The following is a 26324-nucleotide window of genomic DNA, read 5'->3' on the forward strand; positions in this document are numbered from 1 at the left end:
TTGGTGAAAAATTCAGTGAACTCCAACACATAAGGGATCTGAAAGTAAAGGTACTAGATATTTAAACACACCTGACTGGACAGAACAGGTTCCTGTCCATTATTATTCCACATGGATTCTGTTTGGATCTACTAGTAACTTGTGTACAACTGTACCACATTTCAGAGTGGTACAACATTCGTATCTGAAGACCTCAGATAACATCTACTGCAAGAGATGGAAATAAAGTAGACTTGTTGGCAACAGACCGACCTCTCATCTGTTCGCGTAGGGACTTGGACTGAAATGCGTAGTTCACCAAGCTATAGAAAAATGTTTATCTAGCAGAATAATTAAAAATGGCAGAGATCCTATTGTATGTACTGACAGTGTCAGGAAGCTTCCTAGGAAACAAAACTTACAACATAATAGGTGCACTGGCCACTGTGGGCGAGTGGTTCTAGGCGATTCAGTACGGAACCATGCTGCTGCTACGGTCACACGTTCGAATCCTGCCTTGGGCATGGATGTGTGTGATGTCCTTAGGTTAGTTAGGTTTAAGTAGTTCTAAGTATAGGGGACTGATGACCTCAGATGTTAAGTCCCATAGTGATTAGAGCCACTTGAACCATAATAGGTGCAAAACAAAGCTTAAATCCAGAGAATGGAAGATATTGCTCGAAACTTGTTCGGATACAAGTAGGGCAGTACAAAAAGCCTTAAATAACTTATACAGCAAAATACTATCACAGAATCTGTCCCAAAGCTCCAAGAACTGTTGGTAATGGTAGGGCTGTCATTGAGATGAGAAAGGAAGAAATATAAGATACCAAAACAGAAGCAAAAGTTTTAAATCAACAGATCCATCATCTGTTATCACTCACATCTGTTTGTAGTAGACTACTGTAACATATTCCAAGTTCAAAAATTATGCTCTACCAGGACCAAAAGATTATATTCTCAATGGAAATAGGTATGAGTTCCACAATTAGTACACAGAGCAAACCAGGTTGATTTGATGTTTTTAGACTCATAAAAAGTTTTTAATTCAGTACCACACTGATGCTGTATGTGCTTATGGGATATCTAACCAGATCTGTGACTATATTTCCTGACAGAAAAATACATACTTGTTAGTGTCATCTGCAGACACTGAAACAATTTCTGCTGTCTCCCAGGGGAGTGTAATTGGACTTTAGCTGCTCGTGTTATACATTAATGTTTTAGCTAAAATGTTAGTTGCAATTCCAAGTCTTGCACAAAAAGTGCAGTTATTGATGAGGAAATTCTATCCATTAAAATTGACAGCAATATCCAATTAGATTTTGATATCATATTACTCTGATATGAAGGATAGCAACTCTCTCTATATAAATAAATGCAAAGTTGTGCACTTCACAAAATTGCTGACATTTAGTTATTTGTGTGATGCATTAATTAGAAGTAGATTATAGTATAGTTTCTCTGTGCAAGGTGTTGAGGTACAAAAATATGAAACTACAGAATTGCACATTTACTCATTGTGTGTTTCTGCATCAGCTGATGTAATTTCCTGTTCTATACTGCGAGTATTCATTTTGTTTGGGTATTGCTTAGTGGTGGATAATTTGTAATATGGGTTTCCCACAGCCATATTTACACTTTTTTCCTGTAGTCCTGAAATGCTATCCCTATATCACAGTGGTCACAGTGTGTTTCAAATTCAAAAGTGTATAATATCTAATGGCTTCAAGGCATTTTAGACAAGATCATGTTGCAATTACGTTTCTTTTGTTAAGATAAACATTCATCACAAGCTAATTGGGATAAGTGTGTAATTCAATTAAATTTTTGGATCAATTTTAATCAGAAAGGTAGAGGATCAATTTTAATCAGAAAGGTAGATCGATTAAAGTATCTCATGCTGTGTTCTGTATGAACTGTTCTTGCATAAGTAATTTTGCTGTCCATGTGCTGTAATTCCCTGTCACTGTTCTCACACTCTCTTGTGCTAGGTACCTGGAAAATAGATATGTCTGTCTGGACGGTTTTGCTACATCTCCATCAAACAAGCACTGTACATTACTCTCTGTTTTTCATCATTATTTTTTCATAGAAAATGCTTTAAATTTCCCAAAATGATGATGATGAGCAATGGTACACTGTGGAGACTAGAGATTATCACTATAATGTGGAGAGACCACATGGGAAATTGCTGTGACCACCGCATTGCAGGAAGTAGGGTCTATTGTTTAGTTATGGAGAGTGAGTTTTATTTTATATGGCGTCAACCAATATCTCTGTTGCAAAATATTTTTTGATAGAATTGTTGTTATTAACATGTCACAGAGAGAAATAAATTACCTTCACTCTTTTATTAGACCCATATCTTGGCATACTTTCTAATGCAAGCAAAAAAAAAAAAAAATTGTGGCACTGGATTACCCAATACCACAATATCACTGGCTCATATAGCAAAGGACCATTTGGTTAATAGAGAACTCACTCTACAAACTACTGCAGCATGCATTGTTGTCAGAACTAAAAAGTCTAGTAATCTGCACACTGATCAAGTTTATTGTAATGATAGCACTTGGTTTGGATGGTACACTTGAATTAACTGCAATGTTGTTTTACTTAACCCGAATCAAGAAGCACTGTTTTCAAGTGTAGGTTCTTGGTGAGGTTTCTGGACCTTAGTTTTGAGATTAACATAATTGTCTAACTTCAAATGTTTGAAACTAATAACAATAAAAATTTACAAACACCACCAATATTTTAGTTCCAGGAAACATAGGGGAGCTAGATCCTTCTCCTTTGTCCTTCATCATCCATGAAATCATTGTTTAGTATTTGTGGCTGTATTGTTTCTGTACTTTGCTGAATGCTCTGTGTTCATCCTGTAATTCAAAGAAATGACAGTGTGTGTCATTTTAAAGAAATCGGTTCACACAAGCATAATCTGTATTCCTTAAAACTACCGACATGTTCTGTTCCATATTTTATGACAAAGTATGTCAGTAGTGGCAGGGAAAATATAATTTGGTTGGACTGCTTATACTTCAGTTACACAAGATCCATCTTACAACTGGGAACCAGAAATTTCAGGAGTACACATTTGCTCTAACGTCATTATTCAACTCATCGGGTCAACTTTTCCTCACTGTTCATGATGGCTCAGTGGTAAAGAAGCAATCTTTAGTCATGGGCCTACCCATCCTGATTGAAGTCTCCTGTGGTTTCTGTAAATAGCTCTAGATGACTGCTGGGTGACTCGTTTAGCATAGCCTTCCCCATCCTTAACAAACTGAACCAGTGCTCTGTGTATTGATGTCACTGTTAATGAGAGATTAAGCTCTGGTCTTTTCCTTAAAAAGTAAGGTGATACTGTGGTTAAGGGACTGGATTGGCTTTTGTGAAGAGCAGTGTTAAAATCCCCAATTGATAGTTCAAATTTGTTTTTTCTGTGTCTTCACTAAACCCAAATTCCAGGCTTGTTCCTTCTAAGGACACAGACAATTTTCATCCTAATGCTTTTACAGTCCAATCTTGCAGTCCATCTGAACAATTCAAATCACTTCAATGTAGATGGAGTAAAAACCACATGTTCAGCATGGAACTTCTTTGTCCATTTCTACTGTTATAGTGTTGCTAAAAGAGTGGTCTGTTGTTGGGATCATCGTATGGGTTGGTGAACATGAGAGACGTGTGAGGATGATAACAAGCACAGTTCATGCAATTGACTGGATTACAACCATGTTGTATTGTGGGACAGTAGGAGGATGTATGATTGTTCAGGAGAATTGCCAAACATATTGGAGATGAAGCATCAGTATTGGTGTCTGTGATACAAAGACAGTGCATATTCTTGTCATGCTGTTTCTTGACAGTGGCAACATATGGCTACACATATCACATGGGCAGCACATGAGTAACTATTCACCTATACATGGTGACTCTGACACAAATTGAGATCAAGTGTCGTAGCAATGCACAGGACTAACTCTAGAGAGCCATAGCATATAATCATTGGTGTACCCTTTTTGTATTAGTTGAGGTTGCAGGACAAGAATTCAGCCTTTTAATGTTACCCAACATGTGCTCCAATTTGTTCATCAACTCACCAGGCCTTCAAAATCATCAGATCTCTCTAACAGTGAGTATGTGTGAGATGACATCTGGCCAATTCTACATTGCCTGTGACAGCCCTTAACCAGTTGCAACAAATGTGAAAGCAATGTGAAACACCATCTCTCCACATGACATCTGATACCTCTGTGATAATCTGTATGCCTGATTGTGCAAGGCTGCATTTTAGCTCGAGGAGACTACAAAATATTTAAGTTATTGTTAAAGACAATCTGTGCATAGGTGTACAGCCATGTGTTTATGATTACAAACAACTAGTGACCTGCCGCCATATCAAAATTCCTACAGTAATTCCCGACATGAGGCTCCACACGCAGACAGAAAAACACTGCAGGGGACTTCAATTTGTAGTATGTGTAGATGTCCATTGTATAATATGTGATTATAACATAATTAATGCTGGAACCTTACTCTGTGGTGTTAATTTTTCACTATCCCCTAGTTTAAGTTGATGAAACTTACCAGATATCCATTTAATTACAGGCAACATGCTGCAGAAGTTAGAAGACAAATTGCATCATCATCTTACAGTCAGGATTCTAAGAATCAGAATCTCTTATCACTCTCTTCGGTGAGTATATCTTTTAATATTAGTGTTTTAGCTACGATTGATGGTGTGCTATACTTTGGCTTCAGATTGCTCCTGTGTGTGTGTGTGTGTGTGTGTGTGTGTGTGTGTGTGTGTGTGTGTGTGTGTGTGTGAGAGAGAGAGAGAGAGAGAGAGAGAGAGAGAGAGAGAGAGAGAGAGAGAGACCATGTTTCTCACTGTTTTTATTTTCATATAAGTCTTATTTTATTTGATCACTTAGAATTATTATTTTTGAACTTTGTCAGCATTACCCTGCAATTTCAACATCTATAGTTAATGACTCTCTGCTTGCTTTTGATCTGTAATTTATCTGTGAGACTGACTGGCCTGTCTGGAATCAAAATAATGCTTTAGTCTGTGGGCAGTAAATTGTCTGATACATATTGTTTGTCATGTAGACACTCTGATTTATTTGTTTTGTCTCTGAACTCTGAACAAATGAATGATGTACAGATGTTTTTTGAAGTTTATGATTATGCAATGCAATTAAGTATTACATATTGTGTGGAATAAATTTTGATTCCACACAACATTTGGTGACCCTAAGTTTCCGAATCATGTGCCATAAAGATTGCATAACACACAGAAAAATTGAATCTCACGCAGAATGATAAAATATGTCTAACGCAGAAATGATAAAATATGTCTAATGTAAAATTTTGCATCAACTGTGTTGCACAGGACTACTTGTGAACAACTTACTGTATCACACAATCTGTGCCTACCACAATTAACATATAGTCCTACAAGCACTGCCTTATCAGTGATAAAACATGTTCCTTAGTCCGATTGCAGTAAAAGCCATGCTCTTCTGGTCAGGTAATCCTATATTGCGGTTCACCCAACTTCAGAGCCAATTTGTCTTGGTCCACGTCACCTCGGACAAAACTAAATCCATTTATGTGGTGCCTGCACTTAGCAAACAAATGGGTATGGAAGTACAAGGTATCCTAGCTTCACTGCCAAGCACTGAAAAATTTACCTCTATCAAACATGTGCTTATAATGTGCTTGTTGCAGTCAGAAGCCAAATGACTTGGTAAATTGCTTTGCGCTGAAGAACTCAATAACTGCACACCATCTCAGCTACTTTGTCCTTTTTGCACACTGGCAGGGACTGCAGTTAACAACAATATTCTATGGAATATGTGGCTGTTATCTTGCCTGCAGATGCACAGGCAGTACAGTTTGCACTGGTAACCACAATGATCTCGCTCAAACACCTGACAGAATAGTCAGATGTATGTCTCTCCCAGTTCATCAACCATCTCTGTCAGGACAGACAGTCCTTTGGAAGCATTGTAAGCACAAGTAACTGAACTAGTTAAGCAAGGTGCAGCTCTACAAATATTGCACCCCACACGAGCATCGTGATGGTGACACTCCTTCAGCAAAAACAAGCATTTCACCCACCAGACTGTCAGTATCACAGAAGATTTGTAGCTGCAGGTCGGCCGTGTTGACCACCCTGTGACAGGGGAAAATGCCTCTGGAAATGAGTAGCAGCAGTGGCCGATTTCAGTCTGGGCAGCTGTCATCTGCTCGTAACGGAGCACTTTACTAAGCTACAATTCCTCATTGATACAGGTGTAGGTGTTGTGTTTCGCCGATTATTCAAAGTGCCGCCGCACAATTACGCACGTCCTCTACGTGCTGCGCTGTCTGCCAGCCATGCAGCAGCTGCGCCACCTAAGCGGCCAGCCGAGCAGCGGCCGCTACACGGAGACTCAGTGTTTAATCGAATGCCGACTTGTACACAGGTCAACTTACTCAGTGACTTATATGTGTTGTTGTGTTGTCCGAAATATGTGTTAAATTTGAAGATTTAACAATTGGCGACGAGGTAGTGGATTTTTCCTTTTCACCGTTGACTCACAGGGTTCCATGGCTACTGTCGAGCAGCTCTTGCAAAATCTCCTTGAACAGCAAACGCTTCTAACAGCGGCGATTCGCGATTTCGTTGCGGTGTCAAATGCGGGGCGTTTCTCGTCATTGGATGTATCTCCTTTTCCACCTTACGACGAGACGGCGGAAGACTGGTCTGATTATGAAAAACGTCTTCGACAGCACTTCTTGGCATTTCATGTCACGGACGAACAACCATGTAAGTCTGTTCCTTTCCTGGATTTCACCTCAAATGTATCGGTTGTTGTCGCAATTGGCTCCTTTGAAGGATCCTGCGTCTTTGTCCTTTGCTGAAATGTGCTCTCTTCTGTCTGTCTATTTTCAAAAGCAAACGCATGTGGTAGCCTCTCGTGTTGCCTTTTATCGTTGTCAAAAACAACCAAATCAGTCCTATCGCGCTTGGGCTGCTGAACTTCACGGCCTCACTCGAAAGTGTCAATTTGTTACTGACGTTCACAAAGAATCCTATGCCGATTCCATGGTACGGGATGCTATTATCCGGTCGGCACCCGACAAAGAAGTTCGGCAACGTGCCCTTCAGTTGGTGAATCCGACTCTAGATGAAGTTCTCTCCATTGCGCAGTCTTTTGAAATTTCTCGCACCGCTGGGACGCAAATAGAAGCGTGGGGTGACGTTGGGGAAATACAACCTCTGTACGCTGTTGACGACGCGTGCGGCGCGTCCCCGCCGGCCGACGTGGCCGCAGTACGCTCCCACATGCAGCCTCGGCCTAGCCGTAAACAACCCACTAAGAAACTGCAGCAAAATCCCCTGCAACTTCCTTCATGTCCGCGGTGTTTTACGAAACATTCACGCGAGGATTGTCCCCAACGTTGGGCTGTGTGTCACAATTGCAAAAAGAAAGGTCATGTGTCTTCCGTTTGTAAATCCGACCGTATACATGATGTTCATGAACATGACGCTGATTCTGATTCTGTGTTGTCTGTCAACTGCACTTCTTCCCTTTCAGGGAAGTTACTCCTCACTGTCCAAATCCTTGGTCGAGATGTTCGCATGCAAGTGGATACCGGTTCTGCTGCCACTATAATTAATTCTCAGATGTATCTTCCTGTCCCCTGTCACTCGGCAATTACGGACGTACAATAAACAGAAGATTTCTCCCCCCTGCGGGTCCGGGGATTAGAATAGGCCCGAGGTATTCCTGCCTGTCGTAAGAGGCGACTACAAGGAGTCCATCCCCCTCACGGGGGTAGTTAGCGCCTGCGTCCGGAGACGGACGATCTTCACGACCTATAATCGTGGTCTTTTTGGTTTTAAACTTCTCGTTTCTTCCTTCCTTTTGTTGGTCCCTTTCTTTGCTCTTCTCCACCTCACTGTCTTCCTTACTCTTTCCCTTGACTTCTCCTTGCCTTCTCATTGCCTTTTTCTCCTTGCCTTCTCATTGCCTTTTTCTCCTTGCCTTCTCATTGCCTTTTTCTCCTTGCCTTCTCCTTGCCTTCTCATTGCCTTTTTCTCCTTGCCTTCTCATTGCCTTTTTCTCCTTGCCTTCTCATTGCCTTTTTCTCCTTGCCTTCTCATTGCCTTCTTCTCCTTGCCTTCTCTGGTCTCCGCCTCGGCGTTTGAGACAGTCTGTCCTCTTTCTCCCTCTCTCTCTTCTTTTTCCTCTTCTTCCTTCCTCCCTGTGCGTGTCTGAAGGCCGACCCACGCGTTCGCACGCGTAGCCGGTGACGGGGTAACGCGTAAGTCCCCGCCCTGGGTAGACATGTAAGGCACGCGCGTACCCCCTGGTAAAGGCCAGGCCCGGGGAGGGGTGATTGCCTGAGCTGATACCTTCTGACCATGCCGATTGGTCCCTCCGTCTGTTTCTCGGGAGGTGTGACCTGAGGTGTAAACATTCACCTAAGGCGGGAGTGCCCTCTGAGAGGGTCCCCACAAGGAAGGAGCGCGCCATCGGAGACGCTGGCAATCATGGGGGATTCCTCCGCAATGGATTCTACTCCATCGCTTTCGACTTCGACCCAAAAACGGAAACGTGACCAGCCAACAGTGACAAAAGTACTACCGCCTGCCCCACAGTTCCTCGTAGTTTCTCGCACTGAGGATGGAAAGGATTTTTCCTCTGTCAACCCTTTTGTTATTCAGAAGGGCGTTGATGCCATAGCCGGATCTGTCAAATCTTGTACCAGGTTGCGTAACGGCACCTTATTACTAGAAACTGAGAATGCCTTTCAGGCACAAAAACTGCTTCGGGCCACCCTCCTGTACACGTTCCCTGTCCGGGTGGAGGCCCACCGAACTTTGAATTCGTCTCGTGGTGTAGTGTATACTAGCTCCCTCGACGGATTGACTGACGAGGAGCTTCAATCTTTCCTCGCTGAGCAGGGCGTGACGGCTGTCCATCGGGTCATGAAAAAGGTCAACAACGACCTTGTACCGACCCGGACACTCTTCTTGACCTTCGATAGTGTTAAGCTGCCATCGCGCATCAAGGCGGGCTACGAGGTTATTTCTGTTCGCCCCTATGTCCCGACACCTACGCGCTGCTACCAGTGTCAGCGTTTCAATCACACTCGACAGTCTTGTTCCAATGCGGCTAAATGTGTCACTTGTGGCAGGGATGCCCATGAGGGTGACTGTCCACCTCCGTCTCCTCATTGTGTGAACTGTCAGGGTGACCATGCCGCATCCTCCCGCGACTGTCCTGTCTATAAGGACGAACGTTGCATCCAAGAAATTCGTGTCAAAGAGAAAGTGTCAACCTCGGCTGCTCGCAAGCTATTGGCTAGTAGGAAGCCCACGCTGCTCCCAGCGGGGAAATATAGTACTGTCCTCGCCTCTCCTCGGACTACCCGGGAGGTCGCAACCCAGACATGCGATCTGACCTTCAGCACCACGGTCGTCCGTTCGGCCAGTGCTAAGATCGCGCGGTCGACGTCTCCTCTTCCTCCCATCACACCACAGACACCAGCCACTTCCTCAGCTTCTGCTAAGTCGAAGACACCGAAGTCAGATGCACGGTCCTTCAAGAAGGAACCATCCCGTGCAGACTTCCTCCGTCCCTCGACCTCCCAGCCTTCGACCGATACTTCCACCAAACGTCCTTCCAAAAAGGCGCATAGGAAGCACAGTTCTCCTTCCCCGCCACGGCGCATCTCTTCTCCTGCGCCACCCAGCGGTTGCCGCCCCAGGCCGTCATCCGTTTCGCCTGGCCGCACCGCCGGTAGCCGTACATCTGGCCGTTCACCGGCGGAGGAAGCTCCCCCTCCCGGCCATCCTCCCGAGATGGCCGATGACCCTATAGACCCCATGGACGATGACTGTCCGCCTACTGATAGCGGCGGCAGTGCTCGCTCGAAGCCAGGCCCTAAGCGGCCTTCGAGGTGACCCCTTCTCTCATCTTCCTTTTCTTACGATGGCACTTATTCACTGGAATATTCGCAGCATTCGCTCCAACCGAGAGGACTTGAAGTTGCTGCTCCGCTTGCATCGTCCGCTCGTCGTAGCCCTCCAGGAAACGAAGCTACGCCCATGCGATCACATTGCCTTGGCACACTACACCTCTGTGCGTTTTGACCTACCCCCTATGGTAGGTATCCCAGCTCATGGAGGGGTTATGTTGCTGGTCCGGGATGATATTTACTACGATCCCATCACGTTGCACACCGGCCTGCAGGCAGTTGCCATCCGCATTACTCTCCCCACTTTTACGTTTTCCTTTTGTACCGTTTACACTCCATCGTCATCTGCCGTTACCAGGGCAGACATGATGCAACTTATTGCTCAGCTACCTGCACCGTTTTTGTTAACTGGAGACTTCAATGCCCACCATCCCCTTTGGGGTTCTCCAGCCTCCTGCCCGAGGGGCTCCTTGTTAGCAGACCTTTTCAACCAGCTCAATCTTGTCTGCCTTAATACTGGCGCCCCTACTTTTCTTTCGGACACATCTCATACCTATTCCCATTTAGACCTCTCTATCTGTACTCCCCAACTTGCACGCCGGTTTGAGTGGTATGCACTTGCTGATACATATTCGAGCGACCACTTCCCGTGTGTTATCCATCTCCTGCAGCATACTCCCTCTCCGTGCTCCTCTAGTTGGACCATCTCCAAGGCAGACTGGGGGCTCTTTTCTTCCAGGGCGACCTTTCAGGATCAAACCTTCACAAGCTGCGATCGTCAGGTCGCACACCTCACGGAAGTCGTTCTCGCTGCTGCTGAATATTCCATCCCTCACCCTACTTCTTCTCCACGTCGTGTACCGGTCCCCTGGTGGACTGCAGCATGTAGAGACGCTTTACGTGCTCGTCGACGTGCTTTACGCACCTTTAAACGCCACCCTACAGTGGCGAATTGTATTAATTATAAACGATTACGTGCTAAGTGTCGTCGTATTATTAACGAAAGCAAGAAAGCCAGCTGGGCTGCTTTCACAAGCACCTTCAACAGTTTTACTCCTTCTTCTGTTGTCTGGGGTAGCCTGCGCCGGCTATCTGGCACTAAGGTCCACTCCCCAGTTTCTGGCTTGAAGGTCGCGAATGAAGTCCTTGTGGCCGCTGAGGCTGTCTCCAATGCCTTCGGCCGCTTTTTCGCCGAGGTTTCGAGCTCCGCTCATTACCACCCTGCCTTCCTCCCCCGCAAACAGGCAGAGGAGGCTAGGCCCCCTGATTTTTGCTCCTCGAATTGTGAAAGTTATAATGCCCCATTCACCATGCGGGAACTCGAAACCGCACTTGGCCGATCACGGTCCTCCGCTCCAGGGCCTGATTCTATTCATATTCAGATGCTGAAGAACCTTTCTCCTGCGGGTAAAGGTTTTCTTCTTCGTACATACAATCGCATCTGGATTGAGGGACATGTTCCCGCATGCTGGCGCGAGTCTATTGTTGTCCCGATTCCTAAGCCGGGGAAGGACAAGCACTTGCCTTCCAGTTATCGACCTATCTCACTTACCAGCTGTGTCTGTAAAGTGATGGAGCGAATGGTTAACTCTCGATTGGTTTGGCTGCTTGAGTCTCGACGCCTACTTACAAATGTACAATGTGGATTTCGTAGGCGCCGCTCTGCTGTTGACCATCTGGTTACCTTGTCGACCTTCATTATGAATAACTTCTTGCGGAAGCGCCCGACCGCGGCTGTGTTCTTTGATTTGGAGAAGGCTTACGACACCTGTTGGAGGGCGGGCATTCTCCGCACCATGCATACATGGGGCCTTCGCGGTCGCCTCCCTCTTTTTATTCGTTCCTTTTTAATGGATCGACAGTTCAGGGTACGTGTGGGTTCTGTCCTGTCCGACACCTTTCGCCAGGAGAATGGAGTGCCACAGGGCTCAGTTTTGAGCGTCGCTCTGTTCGCCATCGCGATCAATCCAATAATGGATTGCCTCCCAGCTGATGTATCAGGCTCCCTTTTTGTGGACGATTTTACCATCTATTGCAGCGCGCAGCGTACACGTGTCCTGGAGCGCTGTCTTCAGCGTTCTCTTGACCGTCTTTACTCCTGGAGTGTCGCCAATGGCTTCCGTTTTTCTGCCGAGAAGACGGTCTGTATTAACTTCTGGCGCTACAAAGAGTTTCTCCCACCGTCCTTACGACTTGGTCCCGTTGCTCTCCCAATCGTGGAGACAACCAAATTTTTAGGCCTTACCTTTGACAGGAAACTTAGCTGGTCTCCACATGTGTCATATTTGGCCGCCCGTTGTACCCGTTCTTTAAATGTCCTCCGTGTTCTCAGTGGTATGTCGTGGGGAGCGGATCGAACCGTCCTACTTCGTCTATATCGGTCGATCGTCCGCTCCAAGCTGGATTATGGGAGCTTTGTATACTCCTCTGCACGGCCATCCATCTTACGCCGCCTCAACTCCATACAACATCGGGGTTTACGACTTGCGATCGGAGCATTTTATACCAGTCCCGTAGAGAGTCTTCATGCTGACGCTGGCGAATTGCCGCTCACTTACCGGCGCGATATACTGCTTTGTCGGTATGCCTGTCGGCTACTGTCAATGCCCGACCATCCGTCTTATCGTTCCTTTTTTGACGACTCTCTCGACCGTCAATACGGGTTGTATGTCTCTGCCCTGCTACCCCCTGGAGTTCGCTTTCGTCGCCTCCTTCAACACCTTCATTTTTCACTCCCTGCAACCTTTCGAGTGGGCGAGAGCCACACGCCACCTTGGCTCCAGGCTCAGGTCCGCGTTCACCTTGACCTCAGCTCGCTCCCAAAAGAGGTCACCCCCAGTTCGGTCTACCACTCCCGTTTTTTGGAACTTCGTTCGAAGTTCATCACCATGACTTTCATTTATACAGATGGCTCTAAGACCAATGACGGGGTTGGGTGTTCCTTTATAGTCGGGGCACAAAGTTTCCAATACCGGCTCCATGACCATTGTTCGGTCTTCACAGCTGAGCTCTTTGCCCTCTACCAGGCTGTTCTTTACATCTGCCGCCACCGACATTCTGCTTATGTCATCTGCTCAGATTCCCTGAGCGCCATCCAGAGCCTCAGTGATCCGTACCCGGTTCACCCTTTCGTACACCGGATCCAACGCTCTCTTCAGCGGCTGGTGGACGTCGGTCCGCCGGTTAGCTTTATGTGGGTTCCCGGCCATGTCGGTATCCCTGGGAACGAAGCTGCAGATGCCGCGGCCAAGGCTGCGGTCCTCCAGCCTCGGACAGCTTCTTGTTGTGTCCCTTCGTCCGATCTTAGCAGGGTCATTTGTCGGCGCGTTGTGTCGCTGTGGCATGCCGATTGGGCTGCACTTACCGACAACAAGCTTCGGGCCTTAAAACCTCTTCCCGTGGCTTGGACGTCCTCCTCACGCCCTTCTCGGCGGGAGGAGGTCGTTTTAGCAAGGTTAAGGATTGGACACTGCCGGTTCAGCCATCGCCATCTGCTGACGGCTGCGCCGGCGCCGTTCTGCCCATGTGGGCACTTGCTGACGGTTAGACACATTTTAATGTCCTGTCCCGATCTTAACCAACTGCGCCTCGATCTTAACCTGCCTATTACTTTCGATGCCGTTTTAGCGGATGACCCACGAGCAGCTGCTCGTGTTCTTTGTTTTATCAATTTGACACACCTTGCTAAGGACATTTGATGAAGTTTTTTAATCCTATGCCTGTCAGTCTGTCTTTTATTGTGTTTTTCCTTTTAGTTGTTGTTGTCAACTTGTGGCTCGCGGTGCATTTTTAGAGTAGTCAGGGCGCTAATGACCATTGAAGTTGTGCGCCCTAAAACCACAAAAAAAAAAAAAAAAAAAAAAAAAAAAAAAAAAAAAAAAAAAAAAAAAAAACAGAAGATTTCTCTCTTGGGACAGTTTAATGCTGAGGTATCTTACAAATCCGTCGTTCCCACTGTTCCCATATTTGTGGTCGACCAGAGCAATGCAGAAAATCTTTTTGGTTTCGATGCCTTTCGCGTTTTTGGGTTCTCCATAGATGACTCTGTCAATATTGTCTTTGACGCTATTCCTTATGCTCAACTGGATTCCTTGTCAATGACATTTTCGTCCCTTTTTTCTCCTGGGTTAGGCCATGCAAACGACTTTGAAGCTCATATCACGCTCAAACCCACTGCTCGGCCTAAGTTTTTTCGGGCTCGGCCCTTCGTGATCGGGTAAAACGGGAGTTGGATCGTCTCACTGCTTCAGGGGTCTTGCTTCCTGTCACTTCAAGTGAGTGGTCCTCTCCTGTCATTGTAGTTGCTAAGCCCAATGGTGATATTCGTCTCTGTGGCGATTTCAAAGCCACTGTAAATGCTCAATGCCTCATCGACACTTACCCTATGCCCCGTCCTGAAGAACTGTTCACTAAACTCGCTGGAGGACAGTATTTTTCTAAAATTGACCTGTTGGAAGCTTATCATCAAATTCCTCTCGACGCTGCTTCCCGGCAGTTTCTGGTCCTTAACACGCCTTTCGGCCTCTATCAATACCAACGCTTGCCATTCAGGGTTGCTAGTGCCCCTGCTCTCTTTCAGCGATTCTTGGAACAGTTATTGCTCCCTGTCCCGGGGTGTATCAATTACATGGACGACATTGTTGTCACTGGCTCCACCACTGAAGAACATCTTCAAAATCTCCGCACACTTTTTAATGTCTTACAGACTGCCGGTCTTAAGTGTAATCTTCAGAAATCACAATTTTTTCAGGCATCTATCACGTACTTGGGGTTTCAACTCTCTCGGGATGGTTTTCGTCCACTTCAACACACTGTGGCTGCAATCGATGCTCTTCCTCGCCCTACATCTGTTAAGGAACTGCAGGCCTTCTTGGGGAAAATAGCATACTATCACAAGTTTTTACGGTCTGCGGCGTCGGTGGCTCAGCCGTTGCATCGCCTGTTGCATAAAAACGTGCCTTTTCACTGGTCCGTGTCATGTGACGCGGCTTTCCGGAAATTAAAGACTATGCTGAAACAGGCCCCGTGCCTGGCTACTTATCGACCTGGCCAACATCTTGTTCTTGCCACAGACGCCTCTCAATATGGGGTCGTGGCAGTCCTTGCGCACCGTTTTTCTGACGGTTCGGAACAACCCATTGCTTATGCCTCCAAAACGCTCACGGATGCCCAACAGAAGTATTCTCAAATTGAGAAAGAAGCTTTGGCCATCATTTATGCTCTTCATAAGTTTGGTGTTTTTCTCTATGGCTCAAAATTTCATCTTGTTACGGATCACAAACCACTTGTTTCCTTGTTTCATCCATCAACGTCACTTCCTGACAAGGCTGCACACCGCCTCCAGCGTTGGGCTCTTTACTTGTCCCGTTTCAGTTATGAGATTCATTTCCGGCCAACGGCTCAACATGCGAATGCTGATGCTTTGTCTCGCCTTCCCATGGGTCCTGATCAGGCATTCGATAGGGACGAACTTTTGTGTTTCCACCTGGATGTTGCCGAGCAGCGGGCATTGCAACTAACGGAAAAAAATATGGAATGAAAATTAACACAAATTAAACAAAAGTATTGGCAATAGGAGGAAATAAGGAAATAAAAATTGTGCTGAATGGAGAAACACTAGAACAGGTGCAAAATTTTAAGTATCTTGGAAGCAGGATAGACACCGACTGGAAGTGCACCACAGAAATTAAAACAAGGATAGCAATGGCAAAAGAGGCATTTTATAAGAAAAGGAGAATCTTCTGCAGCGGTCTGGACAGAGAACTCAGAAAGAGACTCATAAAATGTCTTGTATGGAGTGTTCTTCTATATGGCGCTGAAACATGGACTAAGAGGAAAAAAGACAGAGAAAGGCTGGAGGCTTTTGAGATCTGGACATGGCAGAAGATGGAAGGAATAAGTTGGATGGACAGAGTAAAAAATGAAGAGGTACTGAGAAGAGTGGGAGAGAAAGGACAGTTACTAGATGTAATAAAGAGAAGAAAAAGAAATTGGATTGGGCATATATTAAGAAAGAATGAAGGGAAAAGGAAGCGAGGAAGGAAGAGATTCCAGGTACTGGATGACATGATGGACGGTACAACATACAGCAGCCTTAAGAAGGAAGCAATGGATCGCAGAAAATGGAGAGGCAAAGGACCTGCTAATATAGCAGATAACTGATGATGATGATGAATTGACGCCTATTCTAACTTTCCTTTCATTGTCCGTTGCAAGTCACCTACCACCGCTGCAACCACCAGTGCTCTCGCCCGCATTTTTTCTTTGGAAGGCCTCCCCTCTACTCTTGTTACTGATAATGGTCCGCAATTTGCCTCTTCCGACTTTGCGGATTTTTGTGCTCGTCACGGCGTTACGCATGTCACAGCCTCGCCGTTCCATCCACAATCCAACGGTGAGGCTGAACGACTGGTCCGCACATTTAAGGCTCAGATGCGGAAACTTTTGACTTCTTCTGCTGCTGATGATGCGCTTCTCCAGTTCCTGGCGTCTTACCATTTCACCCCCATGGGCGATCACAGCCCGGCTGAGCTCTTACATGGCCGACAGCCCCGTACGCTACTTCATCTTCTGTGGCCTCCCACCTCACGGCCGCGAGTGCCTTCACTTGGCCGGTTCACCGCCGACGACCTCGTCTGGGTGTGGGGATATGGCAGGCGGCCAAAATGGAGCCCAGGCCGCATCTTAAGACACCGTGGCAGACGCCTGTATGAAATCCAGACGGACACGGGTGTTGCAGTGCGTCATTCGGACCAGCTTCGGCCTCGGGTGCCAGCAACGCCTGTTCCGAATGCCGTCACACCACCTTTGGCTCTACCTGATGCTCGGGATCTTGGCATCTCTCAATACTCACAACGCAGCCCTCTCACTGTCATCGCGATGCCAGCACCAGAACGGTCGCCACCAGGAGACGTGCCCATGCAGGAACCAGAGGACCATCCTTTGTCAGAGTACATCTACTCGCCTCCTCCTCCAACGGACGCCGACACATCGCCCATGTCTCCTGTCATATCAACTGGACTTGCCGCAACGGGCAGATTGGTGCATGGGGCCCCAGCAGATTCGACCCCTACGTCTCCTGTCATCTCAACCCGTTATCATCGGGGACACTTCCGTCCGTACGGGAAGCCTCCTCCTCGAGACTTAACGGCGAGTCAAACAACGCCTATGGACGTTAGCCATCTCCAGGACACCTCCATCAAGACCAGTGCAACAATTTCAAAGGGGGGAAAAGTGTTGTGACTCGCCGATTATTCAAAGTGCCGCCGCGCAATTACGCACGTCCTCTACGTGCGGTGCTGTCTGCCAGCCATGCAGCAGCTGCACCACCTAAGCGGCCAGCCGAGCAGCGGCCGCTAGACAGAGACTCAGTGTTTAATCGAATGCCGACTTGTACACAGGTCAACTTACTCAGTGACTTATATGTGTTGTTGTGTTGTCCGAAATATGTGTTAAATTTGAAGATTTAACAGTAGGAACTTCGGTTTACTCTTCTTCTCATCTTGCAGAGATGAAATACCAAAGATAATCATCTGCATGCTGCCAGTGGACATTCCACCAAGACCTATGCCCTTACCATTTTACATCTAAACTTCAATCTTCAATATGAATTCATACGGAGATACATTGTCACAGACCTGCTGTACCCAGTTGTTGGAGCAGATTTCTTATTAGTTTACAGCATCCCCCCACATCTTCACCATCAATGCCTGCTTGACTGTGTCACACAGTTGTCAAGTCATTGACACCTTGTGCCATGCCAATAACCCTGTTGGTGAAACTTCCTGGCAGATTAAAACTGTGTGCTGGACCAAGGCTCAAATTCGGGACCTTTGCCTTTCGCGGGCAAGTGCTCTACCATCTGAGCTACCGAAGCATGACTCACGCCCCGTCCTCACAGCCTTGCTTCTGCCAGTACCTCGTGTCCTACCTTCCACTTTACAGAAGCTGTCCTGCGAACCTTGTAGAACTAGCACTCCTGAAAGAAAGGATATTGCGGAGATATTTCTTAGCCACAGCCTGGGGGATGTTTCCAGAATGAGATTTTCACTCTGCAGCAGAGTGTGCACCGATATGAAACTTCCTGGCAGATTAAAACTGCGTGCCGGACCGAGACTCTAACTCGGGACATTGCCCGCGAAAGGCAAAAGTCCCGAGTTCGAGTCTTGGTCTGGCACACAGTTTTAATCTGCCAGGAAGTTTCATTTCAGTGCACACTCTGCTGCAGAGTGAAAATCTCATTCTGGAACCCTGTTGGTGTGAAAGTGACTGCTGGTGATTCACATATAATGACTTGCTTTGTTAATTCCCTGGATTTACCCATCTGTTGCCTGCTCCAGCACTGGTAAAAATTCAACGGTATGTAACATTGTCACCATACGGGAACCACCAGCCCATTCGTGGCCACCTCATCTGCCTCCAGAGTCAAAATTGCAAAGCAAGAGTGCTATTTCATGTTAGTGCAAGGGATCTATTGCCCGTTAGACAGTAGCTGGGCCTTGCTACTCCTTATTGTCCCCAATAGGTGACACCCTTGGGGCGACTGTTGTTAAATTAATATCAGAATGATACCTGATTGCTACCTTGTATCACATACAGAAGACTTTGCTATGCTCATTCTTGGCAAGAAAGTTTTCTCCATAATTGATCTCATCTGTGCCTTTTATCATACATCCATTACCCCAAAAGGTATTCCCAAAACTACTGTTTGCACACCATTCAGATTGTGCAGTGCCATGCCATTCAGACTTTCTGGCACTTCGTAGGTGAAATAACTAGACTTAGTTCTGATATGTCTAAGTTGATGATGTGCTTGTAATGTGTTGTCCATAAAAACAGAGCATCTACCACACCTACAGCAAATGTTCAATAGACTAGGAGAATATGGCTTAGTAATTAACCCATCAAAATGTGTCTTTGGAGTCACAGAAGTAAAGTTTTTACAGTACCTTATCAACACACAAGTAATGCTGATGCTGCAGGACAGAGTGGATGCTATTTCTCTGTTTCCACAGTTCACTCAAATATGCGAATTGCACTGTTTCTTGGGCTTGACAGATTTTTAGTGCTGTTTTGTGTGCAGTTCTTCATTGTTGGCAGCACTTCTCAATGAATTCCTAGAAGGTTCACTGAAACTTGGAGACATGGTGCACCGGACTAAAGAAAAGGAAGAATCCTTTGCAAGAGTGACAGCTGACATTGTAGAGGCTGCATTATTAGTTCATTCTCTCCCTGAAGCACCTCTCACAATTATGATGGATGCATCAACAACTGCCATTGGAGCTGTATTACAACATGTACAACGTAACTGGCAACCCATGGCTTTATTCAGTAAAAAAAAAATAAATAAAATAAAATAAAATAAAATAAAGTTCCTTCACAAGCAGATTGGCCAGTATTTGACTGTGAGCTCTGTGCAGCATGCCACATTCAGAAACCGTAAGCCACTTGTGTTTGCCTTCTATCAGAAGCCAGGTGAGGCATCACTATGCCATTTTGACTTAACTGCACAATTTACTGTGGATATTTGACCTGTTGGTGGCAAGCAGAATGGACCAGCTGATGCACATTCTCAGGCTGATGCTGTTGCATGGGAACTTGACTTTGTAGCATTTGCCAGTACCCAGGAAGGAGAAAACAAACTAAAAACATTCCTCAAAACATTGTCAGGCTACAGCTCTTGATATAATCAGAAACCGTATTTTAAAATAGCACTGTACTGTGATGTATCAATCTCACAAGCATGACCCTTCATTACAGCAGATTTGTGCCAGCAGGCAATTTCCTCTCTCCACATCCTCTCTCATCCAGTAGTAAGGGCTACTCTATGTATAGTGAAAAAGGCAGTTGTTTGGCCAAATGTCAAGAAGGATTACAAGGAATTTGTCCACCAGTGCAATACCTTTCACCACAAAAAAAATAACTCCACACATTACAGCTCCACTTGATACTTTCAACCCAACCAGTCAACAATTTGAACATGCCCACATTGTCATTTTTTGACCTTTACCACCATAAGAAGGATATCAATACTGCCTGACTGTGGTTGACTGTTTCTTTCTTTGATATGAAGCCTATCGAATTAAAGATGCAAAAGCAGCAATTACCTCCTTTTGTAAGTGGATTGTATGCTCGGTGTATCCCTCTGCATCACTATCAATCAGGGAAACCAGTTGGAATCATATCTTTTTAAAGCACTTTCAGCATTGTGTGGCATCAACCAAATTCACACCTGTGCCTACCACTCAGATACAAATGGTCTTGGGGAATTGCTGCATCAACAATTAAAGGCCTCACTTAGATGCAACACCACATGGATTGATGGCATCCCTATTTTGTACTGGGCCTCCCAAATGGCTTTCAAAGATGGTGTTTAATGTGGCAATTGCTGAATTATTATTGGACAAACAGTTTAATTGCCTGGAGAATTCTTCACCAACACATCTACATCACTTCTCTGCAGAGGTTCATCGAACTACCTTCAGATTATTTCTCTGCTGGTCCACTCTCGAACTGCGCATGAAAAAAACATACACACAAGTTTTTCTATGCGAGAACTGATTTCTCTTATTTTATTATGATTCTCATTTCTTCCTATGTAGGTGGGCACATTCAGAGGAGAATGTTGGTGATTGAAATTTCATGAAAAGATGTCATCGCAATGAAAAATGCCTTCATTTTAATGATTGCTACTCCAGCTTGCATATCATATCTGTGACACATTCTCCTGTATTTTGCAACAATACAAAACAAACTGCCCTTCTTTGAACTTTTTCTGTGTCCTCCATCAATCCTGTCTGATAAGGATCACATACTTTGCAGCTGTACTTCAGAAGAGGATAGCCATTCATTGTGTAGGCATTCTCTTCAGTAGACCTGTTGCATCTTCTGACTGTTCTGCTAATAAAACACAGTCTTTGGTTCACCTTCTCGCGTAACATTTTCTGTGTGGTGCTTCCAATTTAATCTGTTCATAATTGTAATCCCTAGCTATTGAGTTGAATTTGTGGAGTTTATTGTGTAACCAAAATTTAATGGATTTCTGTTAGTACTTACGTGACTGACCACACACTTTTCTTTATATAGAGTCAGTTGCCACTTTTCCCACCATAAAGATATCTTGTCTAAATCATTTTTCAATTTATTCTGATCCTCTGATGACATTACCAGACAGTAAATGACACCATCATCTGCAAACAATCGAAGAGGGTTGCTCAGATTGCCTCCTAAATCATGTATGTAGCTTAGGAACAACAGAGGACCTATAACACTTCTTTGGGGAACACCAAATATCACTTCTATTTCACCTGTTGACTTTCCCCTCGATTACTACAAACTGTAACCTTTCTGACAGGAAATTGTGAATCCAGTCACACAGCTGAGACAACATTCCATAGGCATACAGTTTAATTAGATGTTTTGTGTGAGGAATGGTGTCAAAAGCCTTGTGGAAATCTAGAAATAAGTAATCAGTTTGAGATCCTCTGTTGATAGTACTCATTATTTCGTGCGAATAAAGAACTAGTTGTGTTTCACAAGAACAATATTTCTTGAATCCATGCTGACTATGTGTAGATAGACTGTATTCTTCGAGGTAGTTCATAATGTTTGAACACAGTGTATAAAATTCTACTGCATATCAGTGTCAGTGATGTGGGTCTGTAATTCATCGGATTACTCCTATTACCCTTCTTGAGTACTGGTGTGACCTGTGCAACTTTCCAGTCTTTGGGTACAGATTTTTCAGCTAGCAACTGACTGCTAAGTATGGCACTGTTATATCAGCACACTCTGAAAGTAAACTAATTGGTAAACAGTTTGTGCTGGGAGATTTGCATTATTAAGTGATTCAAGTTGCTTCACTGTGCCAAGAAAATCAATTTCTAAGTTTCTCAGTCTGATAGCTGTTCTTGATTTGAATTCTGGAATATTTACTTTGTCTTCGTTGGCAAAGGAACTTTGGAAAACTGTGTTTAGTAACCCCACTTCATTGACACTTGGATTTGTAACATTACCATTGTTATTGTGCAGTGAAGATATTGATTATGCCTTGCTGCGGGTGTATTTTACATATGACCAGAATCTCTTTAGATTTTCCTGCAGATTAAAAAAAAAAAAATGGCTCTGAGCACTATGGGACTTATCTTCTGAGGTCATCAGTCTCTTGCAGATTCAAATAATATTATTGAAACCTTAGACTTTGCTATATGCTTACAGATTCACAACCTCTGTCTTCCTGTTTGAAAAGAATATTCTAACCAGCAACCAACTGTTCTCTATGACCTACAATCCTGCAAACAGGTTTTCGTATGACGTAATGCCATTTGAGAACATGTCAAACCGCTGTACGATGGCCCACATACGGTATTCGGACCACTATAGAACATTCAATGTTGACATCAGTGGCTCTTCCATCACATTACCTGTCGACAGACTTAAGCCAGCCTTTAACCCAACTGAGAGTCTCACCAATTCAGGGCTACCAGGTAACATCGACATGCTACCTATATCCAATACCACGAGGGCACCAGATGTACCTGGTCCTGTGCCTCCACAATCTGTATCTTCGACTAACCCTCCAGTCTCAACTCATTTTGGGTGCCACCTGTGCTTCAACCGCAAATATCGCTGAAACTTGGGGATGAGGGGGAGCTGACTTAGTAAGTTGTCTGATACATTTTGTCCCTGAACTTCCAACAAATGAATGAGATATACAGTGTCTTTGCAGGTAATGATTACACCGTGTAATTAACTATAGTTTGTGTTGAATAAATAGTATTTTCACATTACAATCCTAAAGGCAGGAACGTCTTTCACACTATCTGCCTGTGGATCATGTGAACTCACTCTATGTATTTTCGTATTTACACTGTTTGTATGTTTGTGAGGTGGAGGTAGGAAATCAGCATGACATTGTTCTAAACATGTTTGGGAATCTGTCTGGGAACCTTACCATGGCTGCCCAGTTTATCATCCAGCAGTAATTAATCCAGCATTCAGATTTTACCCAGATCTGGCCAGTTTCCCTGCCCCTCCATTTATGTCTCTGCTAATTTAGCTTGTCACTGTGTTAGCTAGGCATTTTCCTGCAGTAAAACTACCATTTATTGTTCCCCAAAGTCTATTTATCAGATTTTTTTCTCTTTGTTTATAAGGTTATGTTTGATTTTTATATGTGCAACATTTGATAACTGTTCTTAAAGTTGTTTACCAAAAGTACTCTGTTGCAGAAGTAGTTGACAACACTGAAACCTTGTCTTTCCTCCATGACAGTCTAGGAAGGATGGCATGTGAATACAGAAAATTGAACAAACTGAAATACCTGTTATAAGATACATTACAGTGCCCTCTGTATGCCATTTCCTAACACATGTACATCAGAAGAATCTGTGATTATAAATGTAGGTAATAAGGAATAATCACAGAACCCAGTAGCCTTGTTTGTTGGGAATAGATTCTTCTACATTATCTTCTGTAGGATTCATGTTTTGTTGTTAAGAGAGAGAGAGAGAGTGTGTGTGTGTGTGTGTGTGTGTGTGTGTGTGTGTGTGTGTGTGTGTGAGAGAGAGAGAGAGAGAGAGCACATGCACATTTATTAATCCTGTAAGACCATGAAACAATTATGGATATTAACTGAGTGCATATTTTTAAATATTCAATATTTATTTACAGGCATCATTGTACGACGTTGTGGAGCCAATGGATTATGAAGAATTTGTTCAGTTAAATCAAATGCTTCTGGAACGGGATCCATTGCACCATGTCCTGGATTTTCCAGAAAATGATATAGAGGTGGTAGTAATACCTCGAAAAATTAGGACAGTGGATCCTGTAGTACCTGAGGAGCCTTCGTAAGCTTCACACCATATTATCATATCTTTTAGGAGTAACTGTAAAATGTACTTATATGTGTGATGAAAGTATTATGAAAAGGATAGATTGCTTCTCACCATGTAGAGGAGATGTGGAGTCGCAGACAGGCACACCAAAAAGGCTGCTAAATATGTGAGCTCTCGGCCAAAATGCCTTTTTTGAAAGTAAATAAAAAATGCACGCACACATGCACGTGCAAGCGCACACACACGCACATGTGCGCGTGTGCACACACACACACACACACACACACACACACACACACACACACACACAGTTCACACACATGACCTCTGTCTCTGGCCACTGAGTCCAGACTGTGACTAACTGTGCATGATGGGAGAAGAAATCTGGAGGGGGAGGGTTGGTCGGGATGGTAAGGAGAATAGATAGGAATGTGTGGGTGGGAGACAGTAAAGTGCTTCTTGTGGGAGCATGCAGGGACGTGGTTGTGACAGGGTAGGCAGTTAGGTACAGTTGGTCAGTTGTGAGGTTAGACATGGGGTGGGGAGCCGAGAAGGAGAGAAGTAGAAGAGGGGAGGGGGGGGGAAGAGAGAGAGAGAGAGAGAGAGAGAGAGAGAGAGAGAGAGAGAGAGAGAGACTGTGGGTGTGTTGGTGGAACAGAATGCTGTGTAGTGCTGGACAGGGAGCAGGGAAGTGGTGGGTGAAGGACAGGGACTGACAAAGGATGAGGCCAGACGGGTTACAGGAATGTAGGATATATTGCAGAGTAAGTTCCCACCTGCATAATGCAGAAAATCTGGCATTGGTAGGAAGGATTCAGATGGCACAGGCTGTGAAACAGTCATTGAAGTGAAGAATGTTGTTTTGGGCAGCACACTCAATGACTGCATGGTCCAACCATCTTTTGTCCTCAGTATGTCGGTAGCCATTCATGCCAACAGGCAGCTTATCAGTTGTAATGATGTAGAACGCAGGACAGTGGTTGCAGCTTAGCTTATTGGTCACATGACTAGTTTTACATGTAGCCCTGCCTTTGATGGGATGAGTAATGCTGGTGACCGAGCTGGAGTAGGTGGTGGTGGTGGTGGTGGGATAGGTCTTGCATCAAGGTCTATGACAGGGGTATGTTCAGTGAGACAAGGGGTTGCGAGCAGGGGTGGAGTAGGGATGAACAAGGATATTGTGTAGGTTTGGTGGGCAATGGAATACCACTGTAGGAGGGGTGGGAAGGATAGTGGGTAGGACATTTCTCATTTCAGGGCACAAGAAGAGGTAGTTGAACCTCTGGTGAAGAACGTGTTCCAGTTGATCCAGTTCTGGGTGGTACTAAGACACAAGGGGAGTACTCCTTTGTGGCCAGATGGTGCAACTCTGGGAGATAGTGGGTGATGGGAAAGATAAGGCACGGGAAATCTGTTTGTGTACAAGGTTGGGAGGGTAATTTCGGTCAGGTGAAGGCCTCAGCAAGACCTTTGGTATATTTGAAGAGGGACTGCTCGTCACTGCAGACATGGCAACCATGAGTAGCTTTGCTGTGCAGAAAGGGTTTCTTGGTATGGAATGGGCAGCAGCTGTTGAAATGAAATGGAAGTATTTGCTGGTGGTTGATAGGTCTGATATGGATGGAGGTACTGATGTAGCTATCTTTCAGGTGGAAGGCAACATCAAGGAAGGTGGCTTGTTGGTTTGAGGAGGACCAAGTGAAATGAAGGGGGGAGTAGGTGTTGAGGGTCTGGGAGAATGTCGATGGAGTGTCCTCACCTGTGATCCAGATCATGAAGATATCACCAATGATTCTAAACCGTGTGAAGGGTTTGGGATTGTGAGCGCTTCAGAAGGATTCCTCTAGATTGCCTATGAATAGTTACTATAGAATGGTGCCATGCGGGAGCCCATTGCTGTACCACAGATTTGTTTATAGGTGATACATTTAAAAGATGAAGTAATTGTGGGTGAAATGTAGTTGGTGATGGTGAACAGGAAAGAGGTTGTAGGTTTTGAATCAGGCAGGCATTGGAAAGGGTTGTGTTCAGTAGCAGCAAGGCCATAGGCATTAGGGATGTTAGTGTGCAGGGAGGTGGTGTTAATGATGATGGGCAGGGTGCCATGTGGTAAAGGAACAAGAACTATGGAGAGTTGGTGGCCTCCTTAAATCCTTAGGCTCATCCCAGAACCATTCCCCTGAGTCTCTCTCTCTCTCCTCACCCCACCCACTCCCTACACTCTTGCTTTCTACGTGCTTCCTGAAGTCCATAAACCCAACCACCCAGAAGGTCCCTTTGTGGCTAGTTACTGTGCCCCCACTGATAGAATATCTGCTCTCATAGGCCACCACCTTCAGCCTATTACTCATAACCTACCCTCCTACATAAGACACCAACCATTCCTCCACTGACTCTCCACAGTTCCTGTTACTTGACTACATGGTGCCCCCATCATCACTATTGAGGCCATCTTCCTTTACATTAACATCCGTAATGCCCGTGCCCGTGCTGCTATGGAACAGCCCCTTTCCCAGTTCCCGACTG

At 45.1% G+C, this 26324-nt stretch overlaps 1 protein-coding gene across 1 annotated transcript in view; it reads left to right on the forward strand.

The window, feature by feature from the left end:
• The window catches only part of LOC126183490 (dedicator of cytokinesis protein 7), a 266895-nt gene that overhangs the window by 23682 nt on the left and 216889 nt on the right, over window positions 1–26324 (forward strand). The window contains exons 2-3 of the mRNA XM_049925523.1: window positions 4591–4678; window positions 23632–23810. Of these exons, the coding sequence (XP_049781480.1) occupies window positions 4591–4678; window positions 23632–23810 (267 nt within the window). The remainder of the gene's footprint in view (window positions 1–4590; window positions 4679–23631; window positions 23811–26324) is intronic.

The sequence above is a fragment of the Schistocerca cancellata genome, chromosome 4 (genome assembly GCF_023864275.1).
Source record: "Schistocerca cancellata isolate TAMUIC-IGC-003103 chromosome 4, iqSchCanc2.1, whole genome shotgun sequence".
Lineage (NCBI taxonomy): Eukaryota > Metazoa > Arthropoda > Insecta > Orthoptera > Acrididae > Schistocerca > Schistocerca cancellata.